At 37.7% G+C, this 13,591-nt stretch overlaps 1 protein-coding gene across 1 annotated transcript; it reads right to left on the bottom strand.

The window, feature by feature from the left end:
* Positions 1–308: 308 nt before the first annotated feature.
* LOC140947824 (RYamide receptor-like) lies at positions 309–13,591 on the bottom strand. The gene is made up of 3 exons (XM_073397027.1): positions 13,567–13,591; positions 3,202–3,742; positions 309–2,377 (listed from the first exon to the last, which is right to left on the bottom strand). The coding sequence occupies exons 2-3, from the start codon at positions 3,534–3,536 to the stop codon at positions 1,606–1,608; spliced, it is 1,107 nt and encodes a 368-aa protein (XP_073253128.1). The 5' UTR covers positions 3,537–3,742; positions 13,567–13,591; the 3' UTR covers positions 309–1,605.

Raw genomic sequence — 13,591 nt, forward strand, 5'->3', positions numbered from 1 at the left:
TTCTTGCAGGTTTATGTGAAGAAAAATCACCAAAGGATCATCACTGGAGGAGGTAGTTATTCCTTTTCAGATCTCGTAGTAGTTTAAGGTATTGTTTTGAACGGTAAATACCGAAGTGCAAATACCGAAGTTGAACGTGTAGACAAATATCAAGTGATATTTTTACCCGATGGCTCATGGATCTTCAGCTGTCAAAAGGCCTTAGCACGAGCCGGCAGGTAAAAAAAAATATTTAGAATTTCTATACCAACTTGAAAGTAAAGAGCCACAAGTTATCCTTCATTTTGTCCGATATAGGCAACCCAGGAGTAAAGCACTTCATTATTGGGGAGGAGCGTTGCGTGACGCAGGTGCGTGACGAGACAAAAACGGGGACTGATGAGGGAGGGAATTACAGTCAACTCCCTTTATGTAGGGCCCTTGAGTTTGTGTCCTCATTAGTGAGAGTCCGTATCAGTGGGAGTTTATTTCAGTCAAATATCTATAATTCAATAATTCTTGGGATTTAACTGCTGTCCATATTATCGGAGTGTCCGTTATAGTGGGGTGTCTGCAAGGCAACAGTAATGTTGACACTCATGATAGTCTTGTTTGGGGATGTGTGTGCCTTTTGTGATGTCCACATCCTCTACCATAGCTAAAGGCTCTTGAAAATACCATTGCCATGCTGGTACGATGAAAGGAGATGTTTTCTATTTTTCTTTTCTTTTTTTCTTCTTTTAACTCTCTATTTAATAATATAATTATTTATATCACTTCATTTCTGCCTCATGTTTGTTATTACAAGCCTGCGACTCAAGCACCGGTTTGTGTTTTTTTTGGTCAATTTTTACTTCGCCCTAAAAACCGGCACCTGGTACGTAGGCTTTTATTATACCTGTCCCTTATCATATGTGTAATAATTATTATATCTTTAACCTTGTATATAATCAAATTGAAATAGACAGGTTGACTTTTGACGGTGAACTTTCAAGTTTCCCTTAAGTCACTGACCCTCCTTCCTCTTGCTGCCCCCAGAGATATGTTACCAGAAATTTGAAAGAAAGTGTTTTCAAAGACGTATAGGGCAACAGCTTCAGGTCAATCAGGCAATCGAAACGTCTTGACCGAAAAGCCTTTTAAAACATATCATAATCAGATTAACGTGTGTTCTTCTCTAGCAACTGCATGCTCTAGATTTCTCTTCAGTTTATTCCTGATGAATTAGAATTTTACAGTAACACTTACAACCTCTACATCGATGAGAAAATTATAAGAGGTTTGTGTTTCAAAAATATAAACACGTAAAGTATGATACAGTCGAAACTTCTTTACTCGGATACACTCGGAAAGGAAAAGAAAATAGTCGGCAAATGGAGCTGCATGGGTGCTTACATGGGCGCTTGAGAGCATCAGGATTCTTGGTGTCATCACGAAATGCTACTGTGGGGAGGAGTGTTGCGTGAGGACAAATAGCTGCGTGTAATAGAGTTGTGTGAGCTGTCCGTTAAGACAGCTTCGACTGTATTAGGTTTAAGGCAAAAACAAACTTAGGAATCTAAGCCAAGAGTGATTACCATCTCGATAATCTGTCGAAACTTGTTGATCAAAGTATCATCTAAGAAGCTATGGAATGTAGGGACGAAAAATCTTGCTTCGGCACTTTAGAATTTTAACAAAACCCTTCCTAAATTCATCATTCATACCGGCGTACAGAAGCGGGTTCACACAGCTATTGACATAAACCATAATACTTCCAAAAGTAAGAAATGTGTTCAAATGAACCCACTTCGAACCTGAACCAAACTCGTACCATAACCACACCACTTGGTTGGGTAGAAGGCAGATGGCGTAAGATAAGACAACGGCCACCAACATTTGTACAATCTTAGTGTTGCGGTGGAGGCGTTTCTCCTCTTGTCGGGCGCTGGAAGTGTGTTCTTTCTGGGAGTTGTCTAGGCGTTTGATCGCGGTTGGATTTTGAGTGTAAACGGCCGTGTGTTCGTTTGACGGTAGCTCACTCTCATCAGTTTGCGCAGCCTCGCTGTACTTGTTGAAGGAATTCTTAGCTTTACTGTAAGCACTGTCGGAGATGCCACTTATCTTTCGGTTTTTCGCTATGCGAGAAGCCTGCTCGCGTAGCTTTAGAGCGACCATCGTGTACGCCAAGCCGATGATCACCAGCGGAAGAGCGTACTGAAAGATAAACAGGCCCATGGTGTACAGTTTAACGGCAAATGGCACAGGCCAGTCTTCTACGCAGGAGTCATCTTTCATCTTCAGCGCGAGGATATATGGAAGAACGAGAATCAGGGACAAGAGCCATGTCGTGCTTATGATTACAGCAGTTTGAACTGTGGTGAAGCGCGGCTTCCACGGGTGAATTACAGCGCGGTACCTAATTAGTAAAAACAAACAAGGATCTTCTCAGTGAATTAATGTTAAAACCAACTTGATTTACGCTAGGAAATGTCTATAGCACAAATGCCCATGAGACTGAGAAAATATGTGAAACAAATACATCCAATAAACATATCAATGCTGACAATGTCAACTGGCCTGAGACAAAGAAGCTCGCTGTTTACAAGTATTGTCAAGTAAAGGTTTGAAACTCGGGGCTACCAAGAGCCAAATTCGGCTAGCGGTGTGGGCGGGGCCTGAACTCGCGGCCTTATGTGCCTGCTGGTTCGCAAACGCAAGTGACAATGATTATGATGATGATGATGATGATGATGTAGATGACGATGTTGACGATGTTGACGATGATGATGGTGATGATGATGATGATGACCAAAGGGTCTCTGGGACAAAGCGTTCCGAATCTTCGAACTTCCGGCTTAACTGCACATCAAGGTAAAAAAAAAAAAAAGGTTTAAGGTCCTTATTTTACGTCGGTAACTCGTAACAGTTGTCATTTGACTGACAAACCTGAGGCCTACGGTGCGCTCATTTCCCCTCCGCCTCTCTCTTCATTAGGATATTTAAAGCGCCGTGAGAGAACAAAGGTACGCTAAGTCCTAGAATCTGGTCGTTGATAAACGCGCGCTTATAGAGGAGCTCTTCCTTTCTGTTCCGCTAAATAAGAGAAATTTAGGCTCTGTGATAAAGACTGATGTGGAGTGTGTTAGCCTACTACGAAGGCGAGGGCTTCGCTACGTGTCCCCTCCAGGGTATGAAGCCCTGAGAACGTCTGCGAATTGCCAAGAGTACTTTAACACTCACCTGTCATAGCTAATGCCAGCAAGTGTTGCAGCGGAGCAATTTGTAAAGAGAGTCATGGCAGGCCATAACACTTTGCACATAGCAGAGCCAAGAGGCCAGACAGGCTGCGTCACTTTCAGTACCACATCGAAGGGGATACAAAACAGTGCTACCATGAGATCGGACACCGCTAGATTCACCAGAAGGTAGTTACGTGTGGTACGCATGCGCGGAGTTTGAAAAATCACCAAGCAGACGAGCGTGTTTCCGGTGACAGCAATCATAAATATGATGGTGAATAAAGTATACTCTGCTACTTGCATTCCGGTTATTCCTGTTTCCGTTGAATTTGTCATAGCGTCGATGTCACAGGGAACTGATAAACACTTCAGATGATTACTGTATAAAAGATTTTCTGGTGTTTTTGTTCCAGGTGCGAACCTCTCTTCTGTTTAGTCTACCAGCCTTCTTTTTCTAGCCAATATTTTTGAGGTGAGAGCTAGCGATTCAAAAGTTGAGATGAAAATACTTGCGCAATTCCTTTGCTGTTTTCTTTAGAAACCTGCGAAAAACATTAAGAGTTGTAAAATATCATTATTAACCTTTCTATAGTATGATAACCTTACTGCATCATTGTCTTATTGTTTATTTTTTGAATTCTTATTCTTGTATCCCATTCTTTATGTAATGAGAAACACACCGTACATGCAGTGCCGTATCTGATATCTCGGCAAGACTGCCGAGAAGAGAGTTGAAAAAATCGGAGGCGGAGATCGACTTCTAGATAGCTGGATATCGGATGAAACGCATTGCCGAATCTTTGAAATAGCTTCTCAAATCAGTGATAATTTTTGACGAAGGCAAGTTAGGAAATTTTGGTATAGTTAGTTTCCAATATCCAAACCTTCTTCACGTTAGTGATTTTGTGACCCTCGCGTACAATCGTTTTCCGGTAAAGCGAAGAAAATGAATTAGTTGAAGAGTTGAGTTCTTATCCTATCAGAAATCTTACTGAGAAAAATTCCACTATAAATCCGGTGGTATTTTGCGTGAAGTGCGATGTGACTTGGATATGGTTATTACGGAGAAAATTTCTCAAGCCGTGACTTTCTGAAAAGAAAGTTTCTGACCTCCCGCTGTTAGAGTCTACCACATGACCTTCTTTCCGGCTTCCATATACTACTGTCAAGTTCCCGCCAAAACGTGAGAATTTCCTATACATTGCAATGTCATCTGCCAAATACTCTACACCTTATAATCAAATGAAGAGTTTGCCTTTTGCAAAACTTACGTGGCAGTTTAAGAATAATGTTCAGGATCACAAAGGTAGGAGAGAAGTGCAATTACCAATTAATTTGATAGACTGTTCATAGTCCCCTATTTTTCTATGAGATCGTCGAAATATTGCGCGTACCAATTTGATTTCCTTACCAGTGATGCAGCGAAATCAAATGACCACTCCCGGCGGTGTGTGCTTCTGAGATTCTTACACGGTTATATGGTTTCTTTACTAAATGATATGATGTACTTCAGTTATCTGTTTGGTTATTCATATTCTAATTTTAAGATAAAAACCAAAGTATAAAGCCCATCTCCTGGCGGCTTACCGGTTTTTTAAGTGCAGTAACCCTATGAGTATTTTTCCAGTTATCGCGAACTCAACCACTTCTCCGGACGATTATTGGCTTTTTGTACCAGTGACGGCTTTCGTATGCTTAACTATATCCTGTTGTTGAAACCGTTAGCTTCGTCATTTTAAATGCTGTATAACGAAAACTTTCTTCAGCGCCTGATGGGAACGGATTGAAGTTTTCTACATTTATTTTGTTTTTTTTTCTTATTTTGGAGAGTTAAGAAACAAAATGTTGAATATTGTAGTCTCAAGTGATAGACTCCTTGTTTTATCTGGCTCCTGGGTTTTTTCTGCATATCCGTTCTAACTTTTCTTTTTATCTAATGTCTTAAGAATGAGCCCAAATGTAGTTTTACTTATCATTCTCCTCGCCTGAACACGGGTTCAATTATAGTTAATTGACATTCTCAAAAGTTAGATTTACAGACCCCGTCTCTTTACTACGCAATTTGCTCGCAAAGAAAATAAATCTTCACAGCTCTCCAGGGCTAAAAATACGTTTTACGTAAAAGTACGGCGCCACAACCTCTTTAAATTTTTGTCCGAAACGAAATTTTAATCAAAATGTAGTTACTGAATTACTTACCTGGTAAAATGTTCCCTTTTATTTTTCCTTTTTTCTCTCTCTTTAGAAAATTGTTTATCATTCTTTTTCCTACTGTCGCTGCATATTTTGGCTAGGGGCCTGAAATTTTTTAATTTTAATTTACGACTTTTAGCGAACACAAACACCAGAAGCTAAACAATCAGTCAAAAATGAATTTGAAGCAGTGTCAAAATAGTAAGAACAACGAGCTGAATAAAATCATGGATCAGTATGAGATGAAATAAATTCGTAAGTGACAGCAAAACAGGAAAAGTAATCAAATACAAATTAATGTAAACAATATCTTCTGTAAAGTGTTGCAGGAAATTTGTTTAAGGCGAGGAAATAGAAGTCTTTGTTTTTGATGGCTTGTCAGATACATTATTCCACCTGCTCTGATAAAGTCACTTTCCAGAAAAGATTTATCAGGGATGGTGGTTTAGTTTGAAATGGGTATTTTTTGCTCAGTTGTTAAGTATCTTGTAGGCGTGCTTTCAGTGTTAACCATCAGTAAACAGTAGAACGGCGTGCTGTGAAAAAGGTGATTCACTATTCAATGATAAGTGTATAGTTTTCCGAGATATCATGCTGTGCATAAAACGAATTGACTTATATGACTTACTGCATATCATAATGGCCTGCTATTTTAGTACTTAACAAAGGTGGCTTTAAAATGCTAATGACACAAGAGTTTTACGATGTTGACCATTGTAATTACAAGTTTTTAAAAAACAAAAGTGGTTAAAAATACCAACCAATATACTATATATTAATCCTAAACAACAGCCTTGGATTAAAAGCATTGAAAAGACAAAAGTTAAACGTAATGGTTTTTACCGTTTAGATTCGGACAGCTCGAGATAGAAATTGCTTTAAAATAAAACTGAAACAAAAACAAAAAGCCCTTTTTAAAAAGGTTTAGCTATTGATTTTGAAGTTAGCTCTACCTTCCGAATGAAACCCCGATCCTGAGGTACTTCTTACTATCTGTTTTTAAAAATATTATGTAACTACGTATTAAAAACTGATAAGTTCTTGACTAACTTTTGAGTCAGTGGATGAAATCTAGCAGTGTGACCACTCAAGTGAAACCTTAGTACTTTCACATGGTACTATTTAAACTTTTGAGTCTGTGGACGAAATCTTATGGAGTGACCATTCAAATGAAACCTCTTCAGCAGTACTTTCACATGATGCTATTTGTTTTGTATGTTGTTCTAACTTTTGAGTCTATGGTTGAAATCCTATGGTGTAACCATTCAAACGAAACCTCTTCAGCAGTACTTTCACATGGTGCTCTATGTTTTGTACGTAGCTCTAACTTTTGAGTCTGTGGATGAAATCCTATGGTGTAACCATTCAAACGAAACCTCTTCAGCAGTACTTTTACCTGGGACTGTTTGTTTTTCACTACTCCACGAAAATTGGGAAATCTTGAGAGTTAAAACGTTATTTTCAAATTTGCCGTTTCTTTGAGAACCTAAACAAGGAAAACACCTGGTGAAGTCAAATTATTTCATTTGAAACCTAAAGATGATATCCATGCGACAACTCCTGAAACGTACTCAATCCTGTTCAAGTCATCTCATTTCTGGTAGAGGCCATGAATTATCGCTATTTTAAGCGATTTTCTGAAGGTATTCGAAGCGTTTCAGCTTCATTATCGTCGTTTTATGTTTTGCTTCATTTTAAATAGTAAACTAAAATGATTTTTTTAATCCATATCGCTATTTTATGTGTGAATTACTTTGAACAAAAATTAACAGCGTTCGCTTTTTTTCCATTTAAAACAAGAGCTGATTTTATATTTCAGCGCACGAATTTGGAAGTAACACTTTCGTTGTTCAAATTATGATGTAATCGTGGTTTGCGGTCTTTTATTTATATCCTGAACAACATCATCTCCTTCTCAAAAATGCAAATTCGCTAAAAAGCCTTGAGTTACGCTAGAGAATTTTTTATACGACAATGTTATTCTGGATTTTATTTCCTTTGATGTCACGAGATAGACCTGAAAACATTTGATATATCCACCTTACGAAGCAACATGAAAAGGCCCCTCGTGACAAACACAAATTATATACAAAGGATTACATACCTGTCTATTTATGTGATCTCACTTTTGTGCCAGATAAAATTCTTCAAGGGGAAACGATATCTGTTTGAGCTTCAAAAGTCTTTTAAGTTGTCAGTGAATGGTTTACCCAATAAATTTTCAAGGGCTGTTTTGTCTGAACCCATCGATAATTTCCTTATAGGAACCAATCTTCTTTACGATGACCAGTGGTTTCGTAAATGCCTTTTATTTGTTGGAACATGGATCACCATGACAACAGAAGAGACTTCTTCAACATGAACGCGATAAGGGCCGTTTGATTAAATTTGAAAACAATTTACCTCTCGTCTTAAAAAAAGGAAAAATAACTTCTTATAATATGATTTGGTGACTTAAAAAACTCCAAGGCTTATGCTGGACAGTAAATTATAGTGCTTCTTTATCATCACAACAATCATTAAGTAATACAAGAAAACATTAAACATTCATATCCGAACAATTCTTGGGGTATTCTTTGTTAAACCTATACACTATAGTATCAATTTTCTGACACATTTGGAATAATAGAATATAATGTCTACAGCGAGCTAGATGTCATACCATAACTTTGCTGTTGTATCCGATCCAGCATTTTATCCGGCAGTGCAAATAAAAGCAACCTCTGTATTTTAATTAGTATTTAAGGCTGAATTGTAAAATATATATCTTTAAGAAGAGATGCTCAAAAGCTCACGTTTCTTGAAGAAAGCTATTACATTTTTCTTGATGTTATCTCGAGTTATTACCCAAACGATAAAATAGGCGCCTTGCACCAGAGAACATCTTAACTTTTGTAGCAACATTTCAAATGATTTTTCTTTAAGAGGTAGACTTGTTTCATAAAGATCCGACCGGATAGAAGATCCATTAAGGCGGTTTAATTGAAATAAGCGGGCCGAAGTTTGATTTAGGGAAATCCCGGAAATGCAATGACTTGCGCCAAAAAATTGAACCCATTATAAAATTATGTATTTAAACTGGAAATGTAAGATGAATTTTTAACATGAGTGTGTGACCAGAAAAAATTAAATATTAATCAAATGTCATTTAGTTGATGAGCGTTTTCAAAGCCAGCTTAAAGCGGTATTCAAGGCTGCAAAGGCATATAATTTACGAAATTTGTCAAAATTCAAACAATGGAAACCCCCACCAAAACGGGTGAAGCTTGAACATAACCGCCCAAAACAGTAAAAGAAGTTATAAATAACACAGCAAAAGGAGGCACCGATGGAGAAACTTAAAAAACTGATCGAAACGGAATCCAATTAAAGTTTTTGAAAACTCAATGTCATATCATAGCCTAACAGTTTTCAAAGTTCAATACATTCTTTTTGTCCGTAACTTTTGATGTAATGCTTGCGGACGAGTTCGTTTGACATGAAGCAGTGATTTTGTTATTTGCAAGTAATTTCTTTGCTTACACTAAGAGAATAAGAACGTGTAATAGACCACTTCACGGTTGTGAGGGCATGCTGGGTAATCAGGACAGGATGGCGGGGAAGTCAAAAGTTTGTATGCGAATTCAAAGTCAACTAATTCTTCCTAATTGAATATATTCGTCACTTTCTCTTTGCAAACTTTTTAAAACTAATGAACTTAAAGAAAGTATACACTAAATGGGGAGAGAACAGTGGTCCTTTGTCGCTTTTTAGAAAATTTGACTTCTTCCATGCAATTTGAGAGTCCCTCCACCGGAGAAAGTGGGTCCACCTAGCAGCAGAATCAATCTTAAGTTTACCCCTTACAACTCCGCAGTGATCACAAAACAAATCTATTGATAACAAGGAAAATTATAAAAGGTACTTTCATCTGTGGTTTACAATATCATTTTTGCCAGTATGATGAAACATGAATAACATGTCTTACTTAGCGTGGTTAAGGGTCTTTCATTTCTTATTGTTGCTCGTCATTCAACGCTCAATGCCATTAGGTCAGTTCAGCCGTAATTGATAAGTAAGTGCTCAAAGCTGAATTCTAAGTTAGATTTTTTTGTCCCTGAGTATTTTGTTTTCACGCTTTATTTAAACAGCCTCAAAGTCTTGAAAGTGTTAGGTACAGGTTCCTTGCTTCGCTGTTGACTAAACAAAACACTGTGCTACCACTAAGGTGGCATATATTGGCTTACAGTGACCTGACTCGCGTTAAAAATTATTACTAATCCGAATTTCTTATTACGAATATGTTTATTTCGGGATCGCTCTGGTTTTGATTTATCTCACATTCTGTTGAGGAATTTTCACGCCTTTATTCGCGCCTCTAGGGCAGCTCACGTATACTTGAATACTTGTGTCCAGTTACCAATAAAACACCGGTAGAGAGGGGATGTGTGAAGCTTGAACTGTAATGCAAATCAGTAAATATTAAGACTGAGACAAATGACAATGACGACTGTCGGGCATTTTTGAAAAAAAAAAAATAAAATAAAAAATAAAAAAAATAAATAAACGTGATACAGTCTTGGAATTGACAAATACTGCCAAGTTATTCAAGTGGCTGTGTCTGTATCAGTCACATTGACTGCTAAAATATATACGGCACTGAACCAACTTATTTTTTCTGGGCTTAATTCTCAGGATGTGTTTGACTTTTACCGAGCCTTTAAAATGAACGGGGTCTTTTAATGATGATGAAACATCATCTAAACATTTCAAGTACATCCAGACTTGGCTATCCTCACTTACGATTTTTAAGCGGTCTGGGTCACGGTTTTTAAAGTCAAAATTCTTTGTTAAATGCAACATCATTCAAATTTCAAATTGATAAACCAAAAGAAAACGAAACAAAGCTGATTCTTGAGCATTTTAAATCAACCTTGCGTACAAATCTAGATGAAATAACAAGCAAAAAAGCCGGGGCAACTTTATTTTTCAAGTTTTAGCCAGGAGCCTAGCCTTTACGCTCAGTAAAGAATCTTCCAAATCAAGGAAGCAGGCTATCCAGGGAGAAAAGCCGAAAACTTCGAATACAAACCGTCGATTCATGCCCTCTTGTGGCTGTTTTGTATTTTTTCCCCTTGAGTTTTAAAGTCTTTTCAAGTCTGACCCACCAGTTGGTAAGTGCGAAACTTACTTTAATCGCCTGACCTTCAGTAAAGCAATAGGCGTTAACAGCCACTTTCACGACAGAATTCCGACACGTACGTGCTATACTTTTTGCGAAGACCAGTTTAACGCCTTTTTTTTATTAGAGTAAGTGCTGCATAAATGGAGGTCGTTTTAAAAACTTTGAACGATTTCCAGCGGCCACTTTATCTCAGAACTGGAATTTAAACTTCGCTTCCAGAGTTTTAGAGCAAACCCGCATAGTGGCGCATCTTAGTAGCAGCATGAAAGGGGGCCTTACAAGTGTCATCAGACTGGTACGAAGGCGATCGGTTGCATGCCCCGGGGGATACTCACAATGGCCTGTAGGGGGAGGCTTCGCGTCGGTGAGCAGACCCATACGTCGCTCGACCAAAGTGGTCATAAAAGTTCAGGCAGTTTTTAAATTATGTAAGGCCATTTAGGCAAACAGTGAAGAAGTAAAGTCGCATGTTTGCGTAGATTAGGTTCTGCCACGCTACATAAAACGTAAAACCAGGTGCAAGGCTGACCATGAACGACAGCTAAATTGACTAATTTTATGATCAATCCGGTGAAAAAAAAAAAAACTTACTTCATCAAAGACTGTAAGTCCAGCTAAGATGATGTCACATTGTAGATCATGCACGAACAACAGACACCTGTGAACTACACGAGAGCTAATGGAACTTAAAAAAGAAAGAGAAAACTTTCATAACACACAAATTTTAATAAGAGTGAACTCATACGACAAATCGCACGTTTTTAGACTCATGGAGTGGCCAGAGGGCACATTAACTCCCACGAGTGTCCTATAGCTTAAACTATAGAGCATGTAGTTTACTAGTACCCAGACGGCCAGTGGTTCGACCCCTTTTGAGAAGACTTTCACTTCTTTGTTTTGTCGATTGTTTTACCTCATCACTGACCGAAGAAACTTCATTCTCGCGTGTTCACTAGGTGAAAAAAATCGCCATCACGTTCATTTCGGTAACATGTACATTTTTCCTTGTTGCTTTTCGCAATACAGGTGATTTTGCGGAAGTTCAAAGAATTCAGGTATAATTAATACACACACTGACACATTTTCTTTCAGTCAGATGGAGGTCAGTGCCGACTTCCTTAAAGCACCCGATCAATGAAATGCCCTTTTAGCGTTTTTCATTCCCGTTTTTGGCTTCATATTATTAGAGAGCTTTTTAAGATTTGAGGACGAGTACGAGTACGAGATTTAACTTAAAGTTTTTGCGCGTGTTTTCAAAAAAGATACACCCCGGAAAGCTTCATTTTACTTTTTTTTCGTTAAAAAAGTTAGTACGGTTATTTATATTGAAGGAGGTTAAGTCCTCTCCCAATAGCAAGCTGATAAAACTTCTTTATACATTTGATAACTTGTTCCCGCCATTATGACATTCTCGCTAAAACTCGTAGTAGATTGACGACGGCTATCTCGTTTTCCCTCCAAAATGACGCTGGTTCACGCGTGAGCACTACTTAGTATCGAGAAAATCTCGTACACATACATACATATATATCTCTGTGGGTATAGTCTTCCTCGTCACAGAATCTAACCTCTCTATAGGTATAGACATGTTGACACTTGGTTTAATAAAACATCTCTAGTGTTTTGCATAAAACTTTTAATGCCCAAATGGGGTATATAGCTTACAAAAAAGAAATGGAAAATGAACAGTGTTAAGTGAATTTTTTTTTGCTTTAACGACCCAAGCTTCATATTCAAAGGTGGATGGTAACTTCCCCAGTAAATTGTTTATTTAGACTTTTCTAATAAAGGTTTCTTGGTGAACTGTTTGTCAGAATATACATCAGTACAGAAACCTTACGGTCTGGTTCTCTCAAGCACTTTTCCACCAGTTTCTTTGATTATTGCCAAACCGAAACTATAATCAAATTTTTATTTACTTTATCTCCGGCAGTGTTTACTGACACAAGGTGGCAATGCCGTTTTGGTTTTTTGACATCTAAAACTTTTTGAAATCAGGAATTCTGGAACTTACTCTTGAATTAAACTGATGACAAACTAAACGGTGAAACAAAAGAAAACAAAGTGTGTTTTGTCTTACGTTGTAGTTTTGAATTAACAGCAAGACCCTAAAAAGAACATTTCCGTTTTAGTAATTTATCATCGTTACACCTGTCTATTAATGGCCTCACGAAATGGCCTCTTTCTTTGCGGGTGTACGAGGCAATGAAGAGTGTTTTTTAGTGGGTCTTATAAAAATGCCTAGGTTTTTTAGACCTTTAAAATAAAGATTGTTTGAAAGACTGTTTACCGCAAATAGAAGGCTTTTCCCGCCTTCGGTAATTTATTTGCGCTTCCCTATCGCATAAATTCATGGTGACACGCTACTTTGAATTATCTTTTCCTGTTTTGTCGTAAACTGACTTTTAAATGGATTCAAGAAAAGATATCGCGACAACCTTCCTGCAGGGAAGGGATTTGTAAAAAAAAAAATGATTTGATTTATCCGCCTTCTTGTGGGTACAGCCTAGTTCTTGACTGACTAAGCTAGATAGCTGAAAGTCCATTCCATCGGTTTTTGCGCCGGGCTCAGTTGTGTAGTAGATATTGTAAGAACAAGCCGTGGGCAACCAAATAGTAAAATATGTTATATATTTGCCTTAAGATATCATAAAGAACTTACTAATATAAAACCCTATAATATTGCGGACTGGCTTGATACAGGGGTCTTGATTCAGTTTATCATCTTTTAATTCTTTATAGACCCTTACTTATGCTTCGGTTTGTTTATTTCAATAGAAACTATCACTGTACTTTGAAAGCCAGTTAAAAAATAAAGTTGAGTCAGTATTGGCTAAAGGACCCAAGATATTGGTCACCCGTATATATAATTTTCATACACTACATTTTTTGTGTTTTGGAGAGAACATGAAACCTTGACTACCCGTTGGAATTGAATTTTAAGAGCATTTTAAGTTTCATCTTGTCAAAGTATAGGTTAAAATAATCTATTCTGTCAGAAAGACTTACCGACAAACTTTCAGTGTTCCTGACG

The sequence above is a fragment of the Porites lutea genome, chromosome 9 (genome assembly GCF_958299795.1).
Source record: "Porites lutea chromosome 9, jaPorLute2.1, whole genome shotgun sequence".
In the NCBI taxonomy this organism is placed as follows: domain Eukaryota; kingdom Metazoa; phylum Cnidaria; class Anthozoa; order Scleractinia; family Poritidae; genus Porites; species Porites lutea.